The 23,726-nt window shown below is 31.3% G+C and overlaps 2 protein-coding genes across 12 annotated transcripts in view; one reads left to right on the top strand and one right to left on the bottom strand.

Annotated features, from left to right (window-relative positions):
* The window catches only part of LOC132731177 (WD repeat-containing protein 49-like), a 74,213-nt gene extending 58,450 nt beyond the window's left edge, over window positions 1–15,763 (top strand). For 5 of the 11 annotated variants that reach the window (XM_060717306.1, XM_060717312.1, XM_060717305.1 and 2 more), the window contains 11 exons: window positions 487–519; window positions 2,008–2,144; window positions 2,727–2,875; window positions 3,550–3,723; window positions 4,242–4,332; window positions 4,984–5,025; window positions 6,300–6,454; window positions 7,195–7,248; window positions 10,292–10,384; window positions 12,175–12,321; window positions 12,870–15,763. In XM_060717306.1, coding sequence (XP_060573289.1) covers window positions 487–519; window positions 2,008–2,144; window positions 2,727–2,875; window positions 3,550–3,723; window positions 4,242–4,332; window positions 4,984–5,025; window positions 6,300–6,454; window positions 7,195–7,248; window positions 10,292–10,384; window positions 12,175–12,321; window positions 12,870–13,148 — 1,354 coding nt within the window. In that variant the 3' untranslated portion in view covers window positions 13,149–15,763. The remainder of the gene's footprint in view (window positions 1–486; window positions 520–2,007; window positions 2,145–2,726; window positions 2,876–3,549; window positions 3,724–4,241; window positions 4,333–4,983; window positions 5,026–6,299; window positions 6,455–7,194; window positions 7,249–10,291; window positions 10,385–12,174; window positions 12,322–12,869) is intronic. The other 6 variants (XM_060717310.1, XM_060717307.1, XM_060717308.1 and 3 more) reach the window with 5 other exon arrangements.
* A 3,628-nt stretch (window positions 15,764–19,391) lies between these two features.
* Window positions 19,392–21,232, bottom strand: LOC132731179 (probable E3 ubiquitin-protein ligase MID2). The gene is made up of 2 exons (XM_060717316.1): window positions 20,654–21,232; window positions 19,392–19,872 (listed from the first exon to the last, which is right to left on the bottom strand). Exons 1-2 carry the CDS (start codon window positions 20,980–20,982, stop codon window positions 19,392–19,394), a joined length of 810 nt encoding a protein of 269 aa, XP_060573299.1. The 5' UTR covers window positions 20,983–21,232.
* Between the last annotated feature and the right edge of the window lie 2,494 nt (window positions 21,233–23,726).

The raw sequence follows: 23,726 nt of genomic DNA, 5'->3' as shown, positions 1-23,726 counted from the left end.
TTTAACAAAACTATTCTGATGTGATAAAACAAATGTATGTTGAAATAACAAACATCTATGACTGTCTGTTGCTTTAAATTTTATATGTTTTGCAAAAGAAGATTTTCTTTGAGAATATTAAGAGGTTAACCAGAAAGAGATAAATGAATTCTGGCATCAGAAGGCTTGACATTATTCATTAATGGCGGATTATAACTATCTGTCCAGTTTTTGACATATAGTATTAAAGTCTTTGATACACATGTTGACAGATGTAATAATATTAAAAATAACTTTGACATTTCTGTTGTTAAAAATCCTGTTTCTAGAGAGCCTCTCTGAATACATACAGTAATGCTGCTGTAATGTAATTGCTCTTCATTGTATAATTTGTACTCTTATGATTGAATTAGATTGAATTATTTTTATAGTAAATGACTGGAATAAAAAAAAGTAAGATAAAATGATAAAAGTATGATTTATTATAAATGTGTGTTAAACATACAGAGAGACATGGGAAGAACTCCTGTATAGGTGTAGGTAAGGGCATGTATTTGATAGTAGTTTTATAGAATGGTACCCTACACCAAGATTCTCGTGCAATGTTTGCACATTTTATAAAATACCCATTATTCATATTGGTCATCAGCTTTTCTTATAAAAAAAGCTATATTTTACAAGACCTACCCAATATGCTTAAAAGGTATAGTGTTAGATCTATGCTTCTTAGATTATCAAGTTTGAGTACTTGGTCTAGCACATGTTTTGAATGTGCTTTTATCTCCACCACTTTTATATAAAATCTTTGTGAAGAAGTTGTTAGTTACTTGTAGAGATGAAATAAGTACTGGTATATGTACTTCAGTAACACATTGTTTGGTTTTTGTCAATTAGAACAAAGTTAAACTTCTGTTGCAATCTGGTTATTAAAACAGCAGCACAAATTCTGGTCAAGATACATTAAAGAGTGGAAGATACAAAAGTATATGTTCTTTACATAATTATAAAGTTTTAAAGTTTGTGTAATTTTAATATAAAAACAAATTTGGAAAAGAAAGATAAGGTTAAATGAAAGTTCAAGATGACAGTTAGAACTGACCCAATATACAATGACTCAACTCTTTTTCTTTTCTTTTTTTTTCATATAAAGGAAATCAAATTAATTGCATATAAACTGGCTTTAATTATATTTTTTATTTCTTATTTTGTATTCCAAATGTTTTTTTTTTACTTTTTATGTATCATGAATGGTAGTGTCTTTTTTATGAGGGCATTTCACTATGAGCATGATATGAGAAATGGTCAGATTGCATGATAAATGCTTTGTTTCTGTAGCTATGCCATATTTTTTAAGCCCAAATTTATTTGTCAACAGCATGGTTTAAAATGCATGAACTAAATTTATCAGTTTTTTAAGCTACCTTTATATCACAATTTAAGCTTGTTTTTGCATGATATGCCATCAATATATTGCTTTTGCTGTATCTGTAAATGAAATCTTTGAAATTGTTAGATTTTTTCATCCCTCAGATATATTGCATGTATTTGTGTAACTTTTGAAAATATATTTTGTTTATTTGATTTTTTATTTGATATTATTGACAAAAAATATTGATGATTTCGATTATTATTTTTTTCTTATAGAAATTTTATCCATCAACTAATTGTCTTAAATGTTCATTTTAAAAGCATCTATATGGTCCGACCAGTGGAAGGTTGGTTGAAAATCAAAATTATGTTTATAAAATGATTAAGTGATTTGTATTTGGACGTTATGATGGATAAAATTTATCAATGTTTTCTGATATTAAAATGCTAGTACCCTAACAGCAATTTTCCTTAACATAATATTAAATGCTTTTCTGTAGCTTTTCTTGTCAATTTGTGAAAGCAAGAAATTTTGAAAGTTGTAAAATGTTAACACAATATTATGTTACTGTTTTATTTGTATAGAAATACACTGTACACTGTTGTTGTCAATGTGAATTTCAGTCTTGCATAAAATATCTTCCCATTGTAATGTTTCAGTCAAACAGCCCCTGTGGATAAAGTGTTGTTTCTGAAAGGTCGGGCAACAGGTCGAAATCTGGAGGTGTCTACATTGATCACCAGCGAAGGGGGTTATATCAGATTTTGGTGTCTGTATGGTGCCAGAAATGAAATGGGTAAATAATTATAAATGTATTTCATTAAATAATAGTTTTATTTACAAAGACATAGATATGTTTCTATGTTTTTGATTTTTGACTAATTATTCCCTTAAAACACATGTAATTTTATGTAATCTTTTACTTTTAAGATATGTCTGTTGGTACGGTACCTATTTATCTGTTAGTTATTTTCATGAATACCGTATCCATATTTATTATTGTTATTTATTATGTATTTTTCCATATCACACATAGGAGCATGTGAAACTGCATGTTTTGAAATAAGAAATGGGTAAATGATTATAAATACATTACAATAATTAAAGTTTTCTTGTCAAAGAGAAAGATATGTTTTTCTAAGTTTTTCATTTTTGACTAATTCTCCTAAAACAACACACACAAGTGTATGTTATCTTTGGCTTTTAAGATATGTCTCAGCTGGTACCAATTTCTCTGTTTATGAATATCAAGTTATTTTTATGAATATCAATATTATTACATTATTATTATATATCTATGCATGTAAAACTGCATGTAAGAAGCTTTACTCCATCTAACACTATAACATTTATACATGGTAATGATTTATTTTTCCAGGATTTTTCTATGCTCCTGATTTTCCAGACGAGTCAGTTCTTGCCATGTGTACCAACAACAACAACAGTTTGTTAGTTACAGGGGACACACAGGGGAATGTGAAAGTATGGGATATCATGACCCATTGTATCAAGTTTCAGGACAGAGGGGTATATTTAACTTTTATTCTGTCCGTCATTTTGTTTTTCGTTTTTATGTCCCTGATTCTTAGTCACATTGCCTTTCCGTAGCCTTACAAAAATAGTGGAATGTAGGGGCATCACTGTCCTTTGGACACACTTCTTATTGTTTTTTCATTTGTATATTTTTCTGTAAAAGATTGTGAGAAATGGGGCTTAAATAGTGATTAAGGACAATTTTATTTCTTTCATCATAATTTAAGGCAAATAATGAATACCATAAATACCATACATACCATACAGATAATTGCCTCATCTATTGCACTTTGGGGAATAGAAAATTAGAGCAATGGAAAGTCATTGAAGGAGATGCTTACATAAAGCCTATAGACAATATTTAATCAAGATGGCAGATAAACGTCATATTATTAAGTTAAAACTGAAATTGACTGCAAGACTGTGATCTTATCTTTTTTCTTGTGTTTTGAGATCCTTGTGTCCGAAAACAAGAAGATTGAAAAGTACTAAAAACAGTGCTAGAGGGATTGGTAGGGGTGTTTTAGATGCCCCTTTATCTCATTATCTCTCATGAACAGAGTCAGCCAAACAGAGTCTGAATTTTATTTTGCTTTTTTTTTCAAAAAGGGATCTCCCTATTTTCTAAATTCTTTATTAACAAAATAAATACCATTTTTCATTTTTAGAGAATCAAGGCTAAACCGCAGCTTGAGGCTGCGTGGCGTGCTCATGATGCTGCTATAGTTAGTGTAGAGTTTGCCAAGCATGACACCGGAGATTATGTTATAACAGCCTCCACCGATAAAACAGCCAGAATATGGACTCTTAGGGAAGGTCACTATATCGGAACACTCGGACAGGTGGGTTCAAATCCTCAATAATTATGTTTTTTTCAAAATAGTATTACTGAAAATCTTAAATCTTGCTCTCCATTTCAAATTGAATGGGAATATAATTTTGAGATATTTAGAGTCTGATAAAATCCCAAAATATTTTGCTAAACAAAAGTTTTGAAAATTTGCCATTAAGGTTTTAATTAAAGAGAAAAATATATTTTTTTTAGATTATAATGACAAAGTGTTTTTTCTACATGTTATTGAACAAAAGCAAAGTTTTGCACATCTGAAAATGTGTCTGTACAAAATTTTTTCAATGTACATAGTTCTATTGGGATACTACTTTCATCTAAATTTTTATTAAAACTTTTCTTAGAAATAGCTTTACAAGAATGTTTTATTTTTTATGAGGAAAAAAAGCAATGAGCTGTGACTGTCAAATTTTATGTCAGTAGCAATTTATTCTGACTATAAATGGTAATTTTTATAGATTAAATAGATGAATTGATACTAATGGGCAACCATTTTTGCATTTTTTCCAGAAAAAATCATGGAACCTCAAGGATCAGAGTACCTGGGCACACCCAAAGACACCCTGGACAATGAATGATGTCAGCTCCAAGAAGGATACAGGTATGAGTCCCAAACAGTAAAAGATAAAAATCAAGAATATTTGAAAAGAAATTAATTTTAAGTTATGAATCAATATTTTTTCTCTTGTATGAAAACAATTTCATAATAAATTGCAAAGAATGTTGAGATGTCAATGAGGCTTTTGTATTTCCAAGTGCAGCATTGGGTTAATTTCATGCTTTACTTTAGTCTTGCCTGTAGCACTTACTATCAAAGAAATAATTACAGAAATAACATTTTACATATCAAATATAATGTTGAAATTGCTCTTAAACCATTAGTAATGGGGTTGAATTTTGATGATAAAAACTAGAAAATTATATCATATGAACAAAACTTTAACACTTTCAGCTTGATTGTGTGTATTTTAAGATCTAGATGTATTTTTGAACATATGAATATATATATATGTATAATATTATTGTGAAATAAGTTTGCTTTTTTAATGCATCTTGAAGAGGCATGCCACTTTAGATAAAAGCAAAACAATTATTTTTTGTTTCTAATTTTGATTATTTTCCTTGTGTTCAAGTGTTTTTGTCATTATATGTCCTGCATAATTAATAAAAACTTAAAAAAATCTAATGAGGCTTTAGACAGAGGATAAGATATAATGTAGATTTAAGAAATATTAAAGTATATTTGATATAGGGCTGTTGAGTTTCCTTCAAACCCAAGATTTCAACCTGGAAGGTAAATTACAACCATTGTCCCACTTAATTGTAACTTAATCTTGTGTACTCACAAAAACTAACATTGAAAAATTCCTTTAAAAGTTTATAATTTTATTATGTTGTTGTAAATACTGTATTAACCTTTATAATCTCCCATGATCCCATATAAGAAAAAAAATTACTCATGAAATTCCCTTGGTTATTATGGTAACTACTATTTACCTTTATAAAGGACCACAATATGTAGTTGAAGAAAAAAATCCTCGTGATATTCATTTGGCATTGTAAATACCTTATTAATGTTTATAATCTCCCTACCTTAGCGAACCAAATAATATTTCCTGTAAAAATTCAAATGCATTGGTACCATATGTACCTTTATAATTCCACACTTTACCTAGATGAAGGAAATCTTCATAAAACTCAAAAATTGGATTTGTAAATACCATATATACCTTTGTAAATCCCCCACATTACCAAACTGAAGGAATATTTCTTATAAAATTGAGACAGTGTTGTTGTATCTGATTAATAACAAATAAAATTTCCCCACAATACCCTCATAAAATTCACATGGTGTTGTAAGTTTATAACTTTATTGTCCCTCCACAATGCCTAAAGGCACATTCCTCCCTAGGTTCACCTGATGTTGTTTATAACTTTTATCATTTTCCACATTGGAAAGATTCCTTTGTAAATTCATTAGATGAAATATTTTAATACTAAATAATTTTGTAAGATGTCAATACCTAACATTATCATCTGACAGAAGAACAATTTCTTAACACCATACTGTAACATTCTTTGTTATTATTATATAAATTTGTTGGATATTCATAACCCTTGACTTAACTCACAGTTCTCCATTTATAAATCGTTATCTCCCTAAATATAAATGGTATATGTACATAGTTTGAACATTTGAAAGTGGGAAAAGGGTTATATGGCTGATTGCTATAATGTTATCTTTATATTTAATTATATGTATGTGACTTTATTTAAATTTACTGTATAGCTAAATTGAGAATAGTTTATAATTCAATAAAAACGATTTTGATAACTGAAATGTAAAGCTAATGTGTAAACAGTTTACCTTATAATTCAAATATACCAATAAGTATCATTTCACTTAAAAATATTCTGTAATTTAAAAAAAGAATATCAGGCCCTGACTATCACAAAACTTAAGAACATCGTAAAAGTTGGCCAAAACCATGATTTTTATACTGATTATTTAGTAGAACTGTACAAAAGAAAGGAAATTTTGATACAATATGAAGTAATATTTTTCAGATTCAAGCACAGCATCAGATGCTAAAAGTCAAGTAACAGAAAATGACCTTGACCTTCCAGAAGAGGCAGTTGAAAGCAAGAAAGAGGCTTCTCCTGTTAAAAGTAGGTCACCTGAACAGGAATCAACCAATCAAAATGGAGAAAACACAGATGAGGTAGATAATTTTATATTTCATAGTTACTATCACTTTTATATTTTTGAATAAAGTCTATCATACCCATGTTTACTGATAGCATTATATAATACACTACTTGCATTTTCTTTTAAACATTTTACTGTTATAGTACAGTGGCATTTTTTGAGTTTATTAAATACCTGTGCTGCATTTGCGACACATTAAGAACGGTATTGCACAGCCGTGCAATAATTTTAGGTATGACGTCATTTGCGTTATACAAACATACTGTAGTGTTAAGAAGCGCTGACAGCGTTGTCAATGAATTAGCGATTCTTTTTACCAATAACAATTCTTGTTTTGGATATGTGATAAATAGAATATCATATTCATTTAGGTTCATTACTAAATTCATGGAACTCATAGAATAAAGTAATATTGTGCTTGCCAGAGGCTTGCATAATATTATTTTATTCAACTTGTTCAATAAATTCAATACTGTACCTACACTTATTCAAAACTTATTCAATACCCTCTATATGTAAAATCAGATTAATAGGTGTCAAACTTATTATGTAATATTTTGCATTGTCAACATTACAAGGAAAGCTATAGTGATCCCTCGGAAGCATTAGAATCAGCAACATTATAGACTGTTTTATCTCAGAATTTCTTGTAGAAATTTAATTTTTGATACTGGTCCAGAGTGTATGGTGAATCCAGTTATTTTTCTGCAATTTCACTTTGGACATGTTAATTAAAATGAACTGATGATTTAGGTGGAAACAAAAAATCATCATAAACAACCTCGAGAGTTACGACCTGTTGATAAGGTATTAAAGCACCCGCTTCATGGGCTTATAGTCGATTGTGTGTTTTTTTTGTAAAGCACAAAAAAATATCTGAAAGTGTCACAAGTCAACAATCATATTGCCTTGCTCTGTGGTTGAAACTCTCCATTGTTATTTAAAGTTGGCTTGACTAAAGGCAAGACATTTTGACTGCTAGTATTCATGGTTTAACTGCTACTATTCATGGTTAAATTGCTTCTATTTGTGGTTAAACTGCTGCTATTCTTGGTTAAATTGCTATTGTGCATGGTTAAACTGATACTAAACATGGTTAAACTCTTCAAATACTTGCAAGTACTGTTGTATCAATAAGTCTATGCAAAGAGTATAGATTAGTTGCTAAATGCTGCCCAACACTGCAAAATAGAAAATATTTCATGTTAGGTTTGATTGAACTTGTTCAAAATTGGGAGTGGTTAATGCAAGTTGTGGTCCATGCGCCTGAGCATAAGTAAAAGCAGAACATTACATTAAAACATGAAGGAGTTTTTGAGTTAGTACCATTGAGATGTGTTCATAACTCCATACAACACTGGTCATGAAAATTAATCTGAGTTATACATGCCATTTGATGAAAATTGATCATATAATTTATATTTTCATTATTTTGGTGATCTAGTTAAAGAATGTGATAGATTCTGATGAAGAGTGAGTACTTTAAGGTGTTTGTCATTTAACATTGGTATTTTGTAAATAAATATTTCAACTTCAAAGCAAGGCAAATTGTTTTAGTTAACAAAAAAGAAGAAGAAAATAAAACAAAACAAAAAACAACAATTATATGATGAGACATAAGATAAAACAAGTCTTGAGTTGAGCACTTTCAGTATTTTTAACAATCACTATACAATAGATTGCATAAATTCTTATTACATTTTGATATACTACAGCCACAAATACAAATTCCATTCCCATATATTGGACATACAAATGATTTTGGAAACAGTATATGCTTCAGATGAATGTGTACCTTGCATGTTTTGCATGATATTGTGTGTTCATTTATTTTACTTTTAAACTAAATACATTTCCTGCACCATCCAGTAACCTTAATTTGTAGAGCAGTGGAATGTGAATTGGCGATCCATTTCTGGACCATGCAGGCCTCTTTCGTTGTGACTGATAAGAAAATCTTTTCTAAGGTCATTTGGCATTTATCTCTGCTCTGGCATGTACAGAAGTATTGAAAGTGAAGGCACTAGTACTTGTATATTGTTTAATAGCATGCCTGGCTGGACTGAGCTGTAGTGGTGTTGGTACAGTTTACTGTCGTGATACAGAGGGTCAACTACAAACACCACCACCTAAATATATTTTTTGTTATGTTGTAAATTGTAATAAGAGAGCAATCAGTTAGGTCTATTTTCATTGTGAATATAGTTAATCATGAAAATGTTGTTACACATTTGTTTCAATCGTAAGTGTACTATATTTGTTATTGGCATGTTACGTTATAATAAAAACATCTTATGGTAAGGTCATATTTTTAGCTCACCTGTCACACAGTGACAGGGTGAGCTTTTGTGATCGCTTTTCGTCCAGCGTCCGTCCGTCGTCCGTCCGTAAACTTTTGCTTTAAAAGACATCTCCTTATAAACCACTGAGCCAATTTCATCCAAACTTGGAATGTTGGAACAGGAATGTTCCTTTGGTGGTCACCTTTAAAAATTGTTCAAAGAATTTAATTCCATGCAGAACTCTGGTTGCCATGGCAACCGAAAGAAAAATCTTTAAATATCTTCTTTTAAACAACCCTAAGAGCTAGAGCTTAGATATTTGGCATGAAACATCTTCTAATAAGTGTCTACCAAGTTTGTTCAAATAAAAGCCCTGGGGTCAAAATTGGCCCTGCCCCAGGGGGTCATTGGTTTTCCCTATATGCATATAGTAAAAACTTAAAAAATTCTTTTAAAGAACCCAAAGAGCAAGAGCTAAGATATTTGGCACGAAACATCTTCTAGTGAGTGTCTACCAAGTTTGTTGAAAAATAAAGCCCTGGGGTCAAAATTGGCCCTGCTCCAGGGGGTCATAGATTTTCCCTACATGCATATAGTAAAAACTTAAAAAATCTTCTTTTAAAGAACCCAAAGAGCTAGAGCTAAGATATTTGGCATGAAACATCTTCTAGTGAGTGTCTACCAAGTTTGTTCAAATAAAAGCCCTGGGGTCAAAATTGGCCCCACCCCGGGGGGTCATTGATTTTCCCTATATGCATATAGTAAAAACTTAAAAAATCTTCTTTGAAAGAACTGTAAGAGCTAGAGCTTAGATATTTGGCATGAAACATCTTCTAGTGAATGTCTACCAAGTTTGTTAAAAAAAAAGCCCTGGGGTCAAAATTGGCCCCGCCCCAGGGTGTCATTGATTTTCCCTATATGCACATAGTAAAAACTTAAAAAATCTTCTTTTAAAGAACTCAAAGAAATAGAGCTAAGATATCTAGCATGAAACATGTTCTAATGGGTGTCTACCAAGTATGTTCAAATAAAAGCCCTGGGGTCAAAACTGGCCCCGCCCCGGGGGTCATTGATTTTCCTTATATGTGTATAGCAAAAACTTAAAAATCTTCTTTGAAAAAACCCAAATAGCTAGAGTTTAGATATTAAGCATGAAACATCTTTAAGTAAATATCTACAAAGTTTGTTCAAATAAAAGCCCGGGGGTCAAAACTGGCCCTGCCCCAGGGGTGTCATTGTTTTTAACTATATGTGTATAGTAAAAACTTAAAATATCTTCTTTTAAAAAACCCAATGAGCTAGAACTTAGATGTTTAGCACGAAACATCTTCTTATGGGTGTCTACCAAGTCTGTTCAAATAAACAAATAAAAGCCCTTGGGTAAAAATTGGCCGGGGGGGGGCTATATACAGGTGAGCGACCTCAGGGCCATCATGGCCCTCTTGTTATACTGTTACATGATTGTTATTGGATAGTTTTGCCTGTGGGCAGTTGTGTTACTGTCCAGAAAGTTATTCTATATATACACAATTCTTATTAACTTACTCTGATTTCACCTGATTTGTCAGTCAAAGAAATACAAAGATGAGTTGGGTCCATTACGAGTAAAGTTTAGATCACAAACCTTTGCATATAATGCACTACGACCTGAGAGGTCAAAGGTAGAACATGTAGCACACTTTGCTGTGATGTTTGAAGTGTGTTCTTAGAACATTGAAGAGTAGAGACTGAACACAGAATAAATAATGTTCATAATGAATAGTATTATTATAATATTAAAAATTATAATGTAACATGGAATAAATTCACTTTGGCATATATCTTTCAGACAATCATTATTTTTACTGTTGCCAATCGTTGTTTTTTTTAATTTTAAGGTTTTATTTTATCACATCTTTTTGTGATGAAAGGAATAACCATACTCTGACAAAAATCGGTTTTAATCCACATTTTCGCATCTGTGAGTCATAATTTCATACATTACCAGGGCTTGTGGTACATGTATGAACAAAATGTTTGGTCAATATTTAAATGATTACAAAACTACATTTCTTTACTATAATGAATTTTCTAGGTACAGTAAGGTATAAAAAGAGTCATCTTGATTAATTTGCATATGAAACTGAAAAATTCTGTGTTCAGTCGTTTGATGAAGCATGGTATAAACAGAATTATTGCTAGACAGAACTTTATATTAACAAATTGTTTCATAATATCATGTAATAAATATTATTTCCTAATTATATTTATAAACCAAACTTAATCTACATCATGCTTTAACAGTCAAATGAAAACTTGTCTTAATATATAGCAAAAACTTTTTGTATCTCTCTCTAAACATTTCATACCAAGTAAATAAACAGTCTGCTGGTTTATTTAAATACAATTGCTTATAATATAGTGGCACATTTCTCTCATCTTCTAGCAATGCTCCTTTGTAGTTTAGATCACAAGAAATATGACAACTGTCCTCTAAGCTGTTTTATGTCCTTCTGTTTTGTGTATGCAACATACTGCATCTGTCTTTGCATTTTGTTTCTATCCTCCTGTTCTATCTATCTCTTTTTTGCTGTTGAAGTAAGAAAGTATTTTTTTAAATATATTTTTTGATGAAATTATTAAAATAAATATTGTGGTAAACCTCACCACTGTCATAAATATGGCATTCTTGCTGTTTGTATGGCGTTCTTACCGTTTAAATATGAAGAAAGGGTTTATGCTAGATAATTGAGCTTTCGTATTAAATAAAACATATTCTTACTGTTAGAAAAGTAAACTTGTGTTTTATGATGTGAGTAGATTTAAAGTATGCTAGAAGCTTTTCATGTGAAGATTGCACTAAATATTGCATATGAAATAATTATTAGCACGACGTATCTGTTCTTCCATACAAAAATAATGATAACTCTATTAAAGGTTGGTTTGACCATATTGCAAGTTAGTACCGTTTCGAAATTTGCATCGGCACACCAAAACAAAGAACTTTTGGGAAATGCAAAATTGCATTTTTGGGCTAGATGGGCATTTGTTTATAAGGAATTTTTCATCATACTAAGAGAATGTAGATGCTAGAAATTCCAGACACACCCATTTTTTTTACCTCTCTTTATTTCTTATTTGCAATATAATACACTCATATAATTCTTTAATTCTGTTCTACATTTTAAATTGTTCAGCACCTTTTGATTTTCATTGTGATATCTGATAATTGATTGTAAATGAATTCAATTTGTTGTTTCATTCCTCTTTTTATTAATGTACAGATACTTTATAAATAGGTTCATATATATTTTATTTTGATTATGTTATTTAATTAAAGTAACTAATTAACTTCAAACTAAAGTATTAATAATGTAACATTTTATAAATGACACTAATGTAACTAAAAAGTATGCATATTTTATGGCTTTCCATGCCCATTATTTAAATATTATTAAAAATTGTTTTAAAGACATTCCTTGGTATCCGAGTAGAAAAAGAGCTACAGAGAAAACAAGCAGATAGGAAAGGTAGACGTGACAACTTTGGTGGCATAAAAATGAAGAAAACACAACAATATGGAAAATTGTGTTCACCATTCCAGGCATTGTCTGTACCAGTAAGTTACAATAAAGTGGAAATAAATGTTCTTATTTTGGTTAGCAAAGATAAGTACTCGTATACTTCTTTTATAGTGTTTATAGTTGGAATATGCCTTAATTGTTTGATATACATGTAACTTAAGCACAATCTGACCGAAATTCAGACCTTATGTTTTACATGAGCCTGAAAGCCTTACATGAGCATGGCATTATTTAGGAGCTGATTTTCATAGATAATAAGAATGATTGACATGCACTTGTATAAAATGATAGTTAATGATATTTCCTTGGCATTGAAAAGTAACTTTTGTTTGATTATAAATTATTATATTTGATTAAACTGACTTCTTCATATAGATTTGTCAACTAGGAAAATGAATTTAAAATGTTGATAGGGCAGCTCAGGGTGTCGGGTTTTTATTGTCATTTTTATTATGTAAGAGAATTTGAAGACAAGTAATAAATTTCTTGATATTTTGGAAAAAAAACAACATAAATCAGGATATAAGATTATCTTTTATTGCATGAAAATGTCAACAATGCAATCTAGTTTGATTTCTTTCAGAGCGTCATGGATATAAAGATTCCAGAGAACATGCCTCTAAGTTCTAGAATGATCAACAAAGGTTATACATCACTAAATCTAACTGAAGACAAACTGATGAACATGGATTTTAGTTATGGTGGACGAGAAACACCACCTGGTGAGCAAGGGGAGGCAGTAACCAGAAAAAACGTTGGTGGTAGTAGAGTGAGCATGAGGGACGATAAATCACGGAACTCTGTGAGGAGCACACCCAAAATATATGCTCCTGTGTTTAAAAAACATCATACTGTTGCTTAAATATAGTTTTGTTTTGTTGTATGGATTGTTAAAGTTGATTTTTGAAATAACAAAACCAAATCTGCTTATATCACAAATAAATAGTGTATAGATAATTCATGAGCTCTATTAATTATATACTTATTCACTTTTTGATGTTATTTTCTATTATCATTTTAAATTGATAAAGCAATGTCATAACATTATTATTGTTATATAAATTGAAAATGCTTTAACAGATCAGTTATACCTTTTTAAGAATTAATTATTCTTTCTGATACAATGCAAATATAAATTCTTTGTGGCATTTTTTCGATATAATGTACTGTAAGTATTTATCTAGAAATGTGTTATTTACTTGAATTTCACAAGTGGAGGGTTGATTGCAAAACTGCTGTAAGTCCTTCTTTATTTCATATAAGTTACTGCAGTTTTGCAGTCAACCCTTACTGTAATCGTATACTGCTAGTTTTGACAACATCTTACTCATAATCATAGGTATTGGACAAAAGTTTATTTCTGTTTTAGACTTGTAAAATGCAGATTAGTGCAAATTGGTTTTTCAAAATGGCTAAGTTTCATGTATTAGAAAACTACAAATTTTATTAACAATCGTTTTGCAGTACTAATGAAAGAAGATCAGATCTCAATTTCAATAGATTAAATGTTTTGAAATGGTAGTGTATGTCTTGCTTTGTTCGTATTCCTAGAACAAATTAATTTTTGTGTCGCCTCTACGGAGTAGTGGCGACATATAGGGATCACTTCTCCGTCGTCTGTCTGTCCGTCTGTCCGTCCGTCACAAATCTTGTCCAGACTACTCCTCATAAACTACTGGTGCAATGTCATCCAAACTTTACAGGAATGATCAGTACCAAGTCTAGTTGTGCATATTGTCAGCATTTTCCAGTTCAATGATTTTTGTCAGAGTTATGGACCTTTAATAATTTTTAATTTTAAAGTTTGTCCGGACTACTTCTCTTATACCACTAATGCAATTTCAATGAAACTTTACAGGATTGATCTGTAGCTCAAGTCCTTGCGCATATTGCACGGGTTTTCCGGTTGAATGATTTTTGGCCGAGTTATGGCCCTTTGATAAAAAGGTTTCTTTTTCTGTGTGTTGCCAGATACACAAAAGCTTGTCCGGACTACTCCTCATAAACTACTGGTGCAATTTCATCCAAACTTTACAGGAATGATCAGTACCAAGTCTAGTTGTGCATATTGTCAGCATTTTCCGGTTCAATGATTTTTGTTTGAGTTATGGCCCTTTAATAATTTTTATTTTTAAAGTTTGTCCGGACTACTTCTCTTATACCACTAATGCAATTTCAATGAAACTTTTTAGAATTGATCTGTAGCTCAAGTCCTTGCGCATATTGCACGGGTTTTCCGGTTGAATGATTTTTGGCCAAGTTATGGCCCTTCGATAAAAAGGTGTTTTTTTCTGTGTGTTGCCAGATACGCAAAAGCTTGTCCGGACTACTCCTCATAAACTACTGGTGCAATTTTATCCAAACTTTACAGGAATGATCAGTACCAAGTCTAGTTGTGCACTGTCCGTCTGTCTGTCCGTCTGTAACAAAATTTGTCCCAACATGAAATTGGCCATCATGAGGCGACACATGTGATTACTGATCGCTCTTGTTAAAAATGCCATTGCAATTGACTGTTTTTGATTACTGATATATATAAAGATGGTTATACTATGATCAAATACCTTTAAATATCTGTGATTTCATTCATTAAATTGTAACATATACTCGTATACGAGGAATATATTTTACATAATGGTACATTTATGTTCATGCAAGTATTTCTAATGCGATGATGAATGAGGAACAGGCCAGGCCTCAAGAATATAAAACTTTGCCTTCAGTTCTGTCTCAAATCTCATAATTTTCATTGGTCAATGAACATTCTGTGGCAAATTCCGACCAAACAAATGCCTGAGATCTGTGTTTGAGCTATGAGATTTTTTTTATAACATCAAACCTGGAGGTTATAAATCTTTTCTCAAATCTCAGGATTTCCATTGATCAGTGAACATTCTATGGCAGTTTCTGACCAATCAAATACATTAAATCTGAGTTTGACCTCAGATTATTTCTTTATGACCTTGGACTCAGGATGTTTACATAAGGACTTATTGCTCGACTCTTAGTAAGACTTAGTAAGCTTATGTTTTTTTTTACACACTTATATTCATAATATAAATATGTATAAAGGTTTGTAAATTTGATTTGGGATAGTGAATATCGCTATCTCATCCTCAAATACTTTTCAAGGACAAACTGATTGCGGTGTAATAAGGGAAAACGTGCTTATAGTTACACTTGTTGTTCTTGAACCTAACCACTAAGGTTGTCATGATTGAATATTCGAGATATCTTACTTCTCATTGATATTTGCTCCATGTTTTCTGTGATTAAAGATAACAATGTTTGTGTATACATTATATTAAGATTTGAAACATTGAAATTAAAAATGTTGTTTAAATGTGTAACACCTTATTGTTTTGCAAATCAAACTGCTTCCTTTTGTCTTTCATCATTTATAAGTGTGATAAAGTCCTGTGATTGAATAACTGTTTAGAAATGTTTTCTATGTTAAATAAAGTGCTAAAACAAAAATGTTAACTGTTTTGTTGAAAAGTTCCATTTGACAGCAGAAGTTTTGAGAAAACATTAGCATTTGCTAACATTTGGGATTTCAACATTTATCATAAGATGTAATGTCAATTGACACTTCTAGAATGTTTTGTTTTAAATAAGGTCCAATCTTTAGCACTCAAGCTTTGACATCTACTTTTTGTGTCGCCTCTACGGAGTAGTGGCGACATATAGGGATCACTTCTCCGTCGTCTGTCTGTCCGTCTGTCCGTCCGTCCGTCACAAAACTTGTCCGGACTACTCCTCATAAACTACTGGTGCAATTTCATCCAAACTTTACAGGAATGATCAGTACCAAGTCTAGTTGTGCATATTGTCAGCATTTTCCGGTTCAATGATTTTTGTCAGAGTTATGGCCCTTTTATAATTTTTAATTTTAAAGTTTGTCCGGACTACTTCTCTTATACCACTAATGCAATTTCAATGAAACTTTACAGGATTGATCTGTAGCTCAAGTCCTTGTGCATATTGCACGGGTTTTCCGGTTGAATGATTTTTGGCCGAGTTATGGCCCTTTGATAAAAAGGTTTCTTTTTCTGTGTGTTGCCAGATACACAAAAGCTTGTCCGGACTACTCCTCATAAACTACTGGTGCAATTTCATCCAAACTTTACAGGAATGATCAGTACCAAGTCTAGTTGTGCATATTGTCAGCATTTTCCGGTTCAATGATTTTTTTTGAGTTATGGCCCTTTAATAATTTTTATTTTTAAAGTTTGTCCGGACTATTTCTCTTATACCACTAATGCAATTTCAATGAAACTTTACAGGATTGATCTGTAGCTCAAGTCCTTGCGCATATTGCACGGGTTTTCCGGATGAATGATTTTTTGCCGAGTTATGGCCCTTTGATAAAAAGGTGTTTTTTTCTGTGTGTTGCTAGATATGCAAAAGCTTGTCCGGACTACTCCTCATAAACTACTGGTGCAATTTTATCCAAACTTTACAGGAATGATCAGTACCAAGTCTAGTTGTGCACTGTCTGTCCTTCTGTCACAAAATTTGTCCCAACATGAAATTGGCCATCATGAGGTGACACATGTGATTACTGATCGCTCTTGTTAATTCTTTACAGATGCACGTTCGTTCTACTGAAGTTTTGCTTGAAGGACCGAACTTGTTTAGCTGACAAAGCTTCAAAGTTAACACCTGGCCTTATCAGTGCTACTATAATATAATAATTATATTAATAATGATGCTAATAATATCTTTATTTAAAGAAGGTTACCCATTAAGAACATACAATCACAATCATATATATCTTACTTCCAATGTGACTTTCTGAAAAAGAAAACATAACAGAACATGCATAGGTAGAAAAATGAATGTATCATATGTATTTTTTAGAATAAGACAACTCATATACATTTGTACTTTCATTTATGACATACAGTTGCAAATAAAATGTGCACTTAGTGTATAGTTTATGATAAAAATAATAGTTTTGGAATGGAAACAAAACATTTAGAGTTATTATGGACATTGATTTTAATTTCATTAAATTGGCCACACTATTTAAATTACGTGTACATTTAATCTCTGTTATGGCCGACACATGTATTCCTTGACAAAATACCTTATACTAGACCTAGTATGCTTAAATTCACTAATAAGCTGAAATCAAACAATAGAAATATTCTTTTAAATTTATCCTTGTATGTAAGAGATGCGATATCTCATAGAAATGCCTTAGATATACATGTAGTAGATACAACTTAATATATTAATAATTCATCCTCTATGTTGATTTGAAAGAGACATGTTTAGATCCGATCTTGTGATTTATGTTAGTATGTATTGTAAATTTGTTTATATATGTATGACGATGTATATTTGTACAAGTCAAAAATCTGTTCTGTTCTGTTCTGATAAAAAAAGATCGACTTGAAGTTAAACAAATGCTAAATATATCAAAACCTCACAATAATGTAAACCCACATAAAACATGCATACAATCATACAAGTACATACGTACTGTGTGAATAAACTCTGTATAATATAGGATTAACATAACATGGAATATAACCTATAAAATATACACAATGCCATCAAATAGCACACAGAAACTTCAAGTCTGCTACTGCTACTGCTACTACTACTACTACTACTACTACTACTACTTATTATTATTATTATTATAATTAGTAGTAGACTAGTAGTACTAGTAGTATTATAACATGTATGTCTAACATAATGACACTTTCTTTGATGATAGGAAAAGGCATATTATCTTTTAAATTTGAAATAAAATACAAGGAAATCAAAGAAAAATTTATGAAGGAATCTTTTCAACCTAAGAATTTGAAGTTCTTCTTTGTTGGAACGAGATAAGCGCAAATAGCATACACATTTAAAAAGCACATCTAGTCTCAGAAATTAACACTTCATGATGTTGCAATAATGCATTTGACAATGTAAGATAGTTATCACATGAAGCATATAGCTCTGAAATAATGTGTGACTAAGGTAGCGAAATGAAAACAATTTAGTGCTATTTTGACTTCCATACAAAACACTTAATCACTATACGTATTAATGAACCTACAGCTTAAATGCAAAACGAATCAAAAGATGGTGCAGATATATATCAAACGAGTAACTATCTGGAAATTATGACAGGACATACACATATAAAATCTTTTTATTAAAATAAAAATAGCATTTTAGGCTTAATGGGCCTTTTGTAAGTATTAGGGTTTGCATTTTTATATCTTTTTGTTATCAGTTTAAAGGACTCATGCTAAATCATATACCTCTATCTTATCACTGTTATAAATGGTAACCACCAGTCTATTATGTTTCGAATCAAAGCTACAAGACAAACCGCTACAAACTTTGCCAAGTACGCCCATTTTTTCAGCAGACTTTTCATTGATCTGGACAATTTTAGACTGCCCCATTCCACACACAAATATGTTGCCTCGTTTGTCCGTACAAACACCCTGTAAGGAAACTAAATCAGGATCAGTAATTGTTGTCTTGTAATTTCCCTCAAGGTCAAGGACAATCAGACCTTTTGTACAATCAGCCACATAAATCATCTTGCCATAACTGCTTAAACTGATATGTCTGTTGTTACTGAAAATTGCATCGCCTTGTTTATCAGATGTGATTTTACGTATCATGCTGCCATTCATATCATAAATGTAAACTGAGGTTCTTTGATCAGAGATAAACAATTTATCGTCTGTGCAGGCCAGTCCGTGGCAGTAATGATCTACCTTCAACTGTTTGGTGGCTGTCAATTTGTTTCCCATTGAAACATATTGAATGGTTTTATTGTTCAAACTTACTGCAATTTCGTTTTTGCCTATTTGACAAATACTTAATGGAGATGCATGAAGATCTAGCCGATCTGTCATGGATTCCGATGACAAATCAATAAGTTTTAATGCGTTTTTGTTATAGTCAGCTAGAAGTAGTTGTCCATCATCTGTGAAACATGAACCATAAACATCACATGATGTTCTATCATTAACATGTTTGATGTTGACTTGTTTCTTGATTTTCACAACATACTGTTTGTCTTTTATATTTTCATTATTACTCACTAAAATTGATCCACATGTCTTGACGTTTTTCAAATTGTTTAATCAGCAATGAATTCAACTTTCACATCTGATGAATTTTTCACAGACTCTGCTTCTGTTTCATTAGCTTCAATGATTTGTTTCCGAGAAGTTTTCACAGCGACAAACTCTTGTGCTTTATTCCCAACTGACTTAATTAGTTTTTGTGATGATAGTTTGAGTTCATCAATATGTCTATGTAGGTTTTTAATCTCATTCTCTAATTTCTCTTTGCAATTTTTGTACCTTTCCTCTAAAGTTTTTAATGTCGCCTTTTCAAGTGTGTCCAGTATTTCTTCCATTTCTTTTCTGAATTGTCTGATTGACTCTGCTGCCTTCTCCTTCTGGGCATTAAGCTCTTTGATAAGAAGTATTTTAGTTTTTTCTGTGTCTTCCATTTTAGTTTTAATACGAAGCAGCTCCTGTTTCATATCCTCAACCTCAGTCTTCTGATACAAAGTATCAATTTCATCTGGTACCGAGTGTATATTTTCACATGTTCTGAAAATTTTGATGTAAATTATTAAAACTCAAGGAAGAGTTGTGAAATATGATAAAATGAAATATACATGTATTTTGACCGTTCCCATCATTGAATAAGAGATTAGACACATCTTTCAAAGTTACATGCTTGCATGTTTTTTTTTAGTTTACAGTACATGGCTTTCGTTTTATATATTCTCATTTCTAGAATTCATCCGATAATTTATCATGTATACGTACACTGGGCGTAATTAACTTTTATCTCGTATGGATTGAAGCAAAATGAGTCTTAAATATGGAGCAAAATTATCAATAAAAATTTCAAAATTTGATATTGCTTTTTTAATGCTTGTATGATAATAAATAGAAGAAATATACATTTTCAAAAAATATTTGAAATATTGATAAAATGTAAAGTAATGTATCAGATGGATATTTTAATAAAATATTTTTTGAATGATAGAATTCTAAGTTATTTATTATAAAAGTTTTATAATGAAACATCATATTTTGTTTTAGAACAGTTTATTATCTGCTTTTCAAATATATGTTATGTCAGATCATGTATCCCACACTTGCCAACAGTATCCATGTTTCTTTCTTTCGTGGTTGTTATTTGTGATACAAAATACTTTCAACGTAATTATTGAATGCACGACCAATTCGTATTACAGACAAATTCACTTTAATTTAAATGTAAATGTACATCACAGACTCACAATACATTATTACTGCATTTATTTTTTATTTCATTGCAATTCAATACTTTATTTAAAGAATCCAAATAAATAAAGTTTACCTGTGTTTAATAGCTATGCAGGTCGCACAAGCGATATCATCGTGATCTGCACAATACATATCTAGCAACTTGGTTTTATGAGCTTCACATTTTTCAACTGGAAAACTTGGCAACGATTTTTGTAAGTTAGCTGTGTTGAAACTTGACTTGTCTATAAACTGATGTGTGCTCATTGCAGGAAACATTTTGTGCAAGTCTGTACATGGTGTACAATAATAATCCTGACATTCCACACAATAAGTATCCGCCTCTTTTGTTATATGTTTCTTTTCACATAAACAACATTTAAAGTTGACAAATTCATCTGATCCAGAACAACTAGTCGCCATTTTGAATTCACAAATATTTTAAAGTTAACTTCCTGGTTACGTTAGTACACTAGCTAAACTTAATAGCTTTAATCAATTTATTTAAATGTATAAAGCTGATTGGTGTGAAATTAGTCATAAACTTTTATCTTAGCTGTCTAATAAAAAGTTGAAGTATCAGACTTTGGAAGGTAAAATGTGATTAAACTTGATTTAGATATTGCATTTTAATCTTATATCAGTATAATGTTTAAAGCAAATAAACGACCTGACCTTGTTTTGTGCCTGACCTTGTTTTGTGTTTGTAAACAAGTATTATTTTTTTCCATTCAAATAACGCTATTTTTCTTTTTTGTAATTGTCCACTCATTCCACAGATCAGATTTTCTGAGATGTTGACTGTCATATATTTTATGTCAGATGTTGACATATGTTTCATGTCAGATGTTGTTATAAGTTGCAGGTCAGGTGTTTTAGGTCTAGGAATATGTTTGTGATGAAATCTTGTCATATGATCCCATATCTATCAATATGTTATATGATTAATGTCAAATACTGTCAAACAGCTGATGCTAAAACTTTGTGAATTAACGTTTTATTACTTGTAAGTTATTCAGGTCACAGGGACCCAGCACAGTGGTGGGATACAGTAGTGTAAAAAAGTAATTCTAGAAAAAAATATATATACTGTATATAACAGCACAGTGTTGGGATAGTGTAAAAAAGTAATTCTAGAAAAATATACTGTATCTATTATATTATATATACAGTATATTTTTTTCTAGAATTACTTTTTCACACTATCCCAACACTGTGCTGGGTCCCTGTGATTCAGGTCAGATATTGTCCAATGACTGGAATTACATTTGTCATGAGACCAGCAAATGTAATGTTCGAGGTCTCATGTAATCATCTGTATATGAGATTAGATATTGTCATATGTTTTAGGTAAAATTTTGTCATGAGGTCATAGGTTTAGAGTCAGATGTTGTCATATGTTTGAAGTTTTGGTTTTACGTCACACCGACACAGTATAGGAAGTCAGATATAAATATTTGTCAATGAGGTAGGATATTGTCATGCGTTCAGAATTCGTCATATGTTTTGAAGCTGGAGCTTGTCATAATGTCTGAGGTCAAATAGTGCCTTATGTTTTAGGTAAGACTTTGTCGTGTGTTTCAAGAGATATTTTGCCATATATTTCCGATAAAATGATATGATGTGCTACAGGCCTTATATTTTTATATGTTTAAGGTCAGATGTTCTCATGTGTTAAAGATCAGATGTAAATGTCATATGTTTAAGTCAGATATTTTTCATGCGTTTTTAAAGGTAAGATGAGGTAAGATGTTGTCATATGTTTGAGGTAAGATGTTGTCATATGTACTGTCATAATATATTGGAGGTCATAGGCATTCGGCTCAATTGTCATGTCTATAATCGTACAATTACTGCAAATTGTATCATAGTTTGGGGACCTTTCTGTTGAAAATGTGTCCGTGTTAAATCGTATAGATGTACATGCACAGTGCGTTAACTGGAGTGCAGGACTATTAGTTATCCGCACTCCAGAGCATGCGCATTGATTGGTTCATTTTTGCTGGGGTTTACTTATTGTTTCGGCAGAGAAAGGGAAATCGACAGAAATATCATATTCAGATGCTCGTTTATTGGTTACTTTTTTCCGGGGTTTCATATTGCGACAGCAGGGAACGTGTTTTTATGTTTGACTTTGAGAACATCAAAACACTCGGCAATCTGATTAATACTCGGGGGTAACGCCCCCTCGTACAAATCAGATAGCCTCGTGTTTCGATGCTCTTTCTATTACATAATCTCCCGTTGATCACCAAGAACAATGGTTCTATCTATAGTTCCCTGTATTGTAAAATTATCGTAAAATAATCTCCAACAAAATCAAAATCCAGCACCAGTTTCGTTGATGATTTTTTGGATTGAGTTGAACAACACTTATAAAAGATATGATTACAGTTTTCAAAGCAATACAAAACTTGCAATCAGATCGTAGTTATTTTTCATTATATAAAACAACAGGTTTCTCTTCAAAACGTTTCCTTTTAAATTGATCCGTTGCAAAATTATGACAATATTATTATTTTATAAGTGTTGGTATTGACCAATTTAGGAGATTATTAAAGAAGTAACAAAGACACGGGATATAGATAGCCAGGAGAAAGCATCAAGTATGTACTTGTGGAATAAATGGAAAAACGAGACCCCTTTGTCGTGTCTTTTCTGTATACTGTCTTATGGTGAAGAAATTTTTTTGTCATGAGAAATAATCACAGCATGGAAATTTCTCCATTTAAACAAAACTTTGTCTATATAGCCCTGTTTAGAATAAATTGGTATTGGAACATACCACAAATATGGCTCCAAGAGATTTTCAAATTTTACTCCATCTTACTACTATGGTTACATTGTTCTGGAATAGCATTCCAATGTTTATGCTTATTATCATATCGTAATTTAGAAGTTTGTAACTTGTCATCGTGGACGGGAGGTCTTTACAACAAAAATTACAAAATAGAACATGTCTTATCCTGTAAATCTAGTATTAAGGTAAACGAATTCGAGAAATAGTAGCCTTCATACATTACAATTTGCTTACACATCCAAGTTTACATTGTACTTCTAAATTCTATCGTCTGTTGAGGCCATTACCTTTACTAAAAAGACAAATGAGCCGAATGTCTCATGGGCGGGTCCTCTAGAAGAGTATTAGTCATTTTATACGATTGTGC

Source organism: Ruditapes philippinarum, unplaced genomic scaffold (assembly GCF_026571515.1).
Source record: "Ruditapes philippinarum isolate M1 unplaced genomic scaffold, ASM2657151v2 ctg1864_1_1_1_1, whole genome shotgun sequence".
Classification (NCBI taxonomy): Eukaryota; Metazoa; Mollusca; class Bivalvia; order Venerida; family Veneridae; genus Ruditapes; species Ruditapes philippinarum.
The sequence above is the reverse complement of the archived record's forward strand: the minus strand, read 5'-3'. Positions and strand labels throughout refer to the sequence as shown.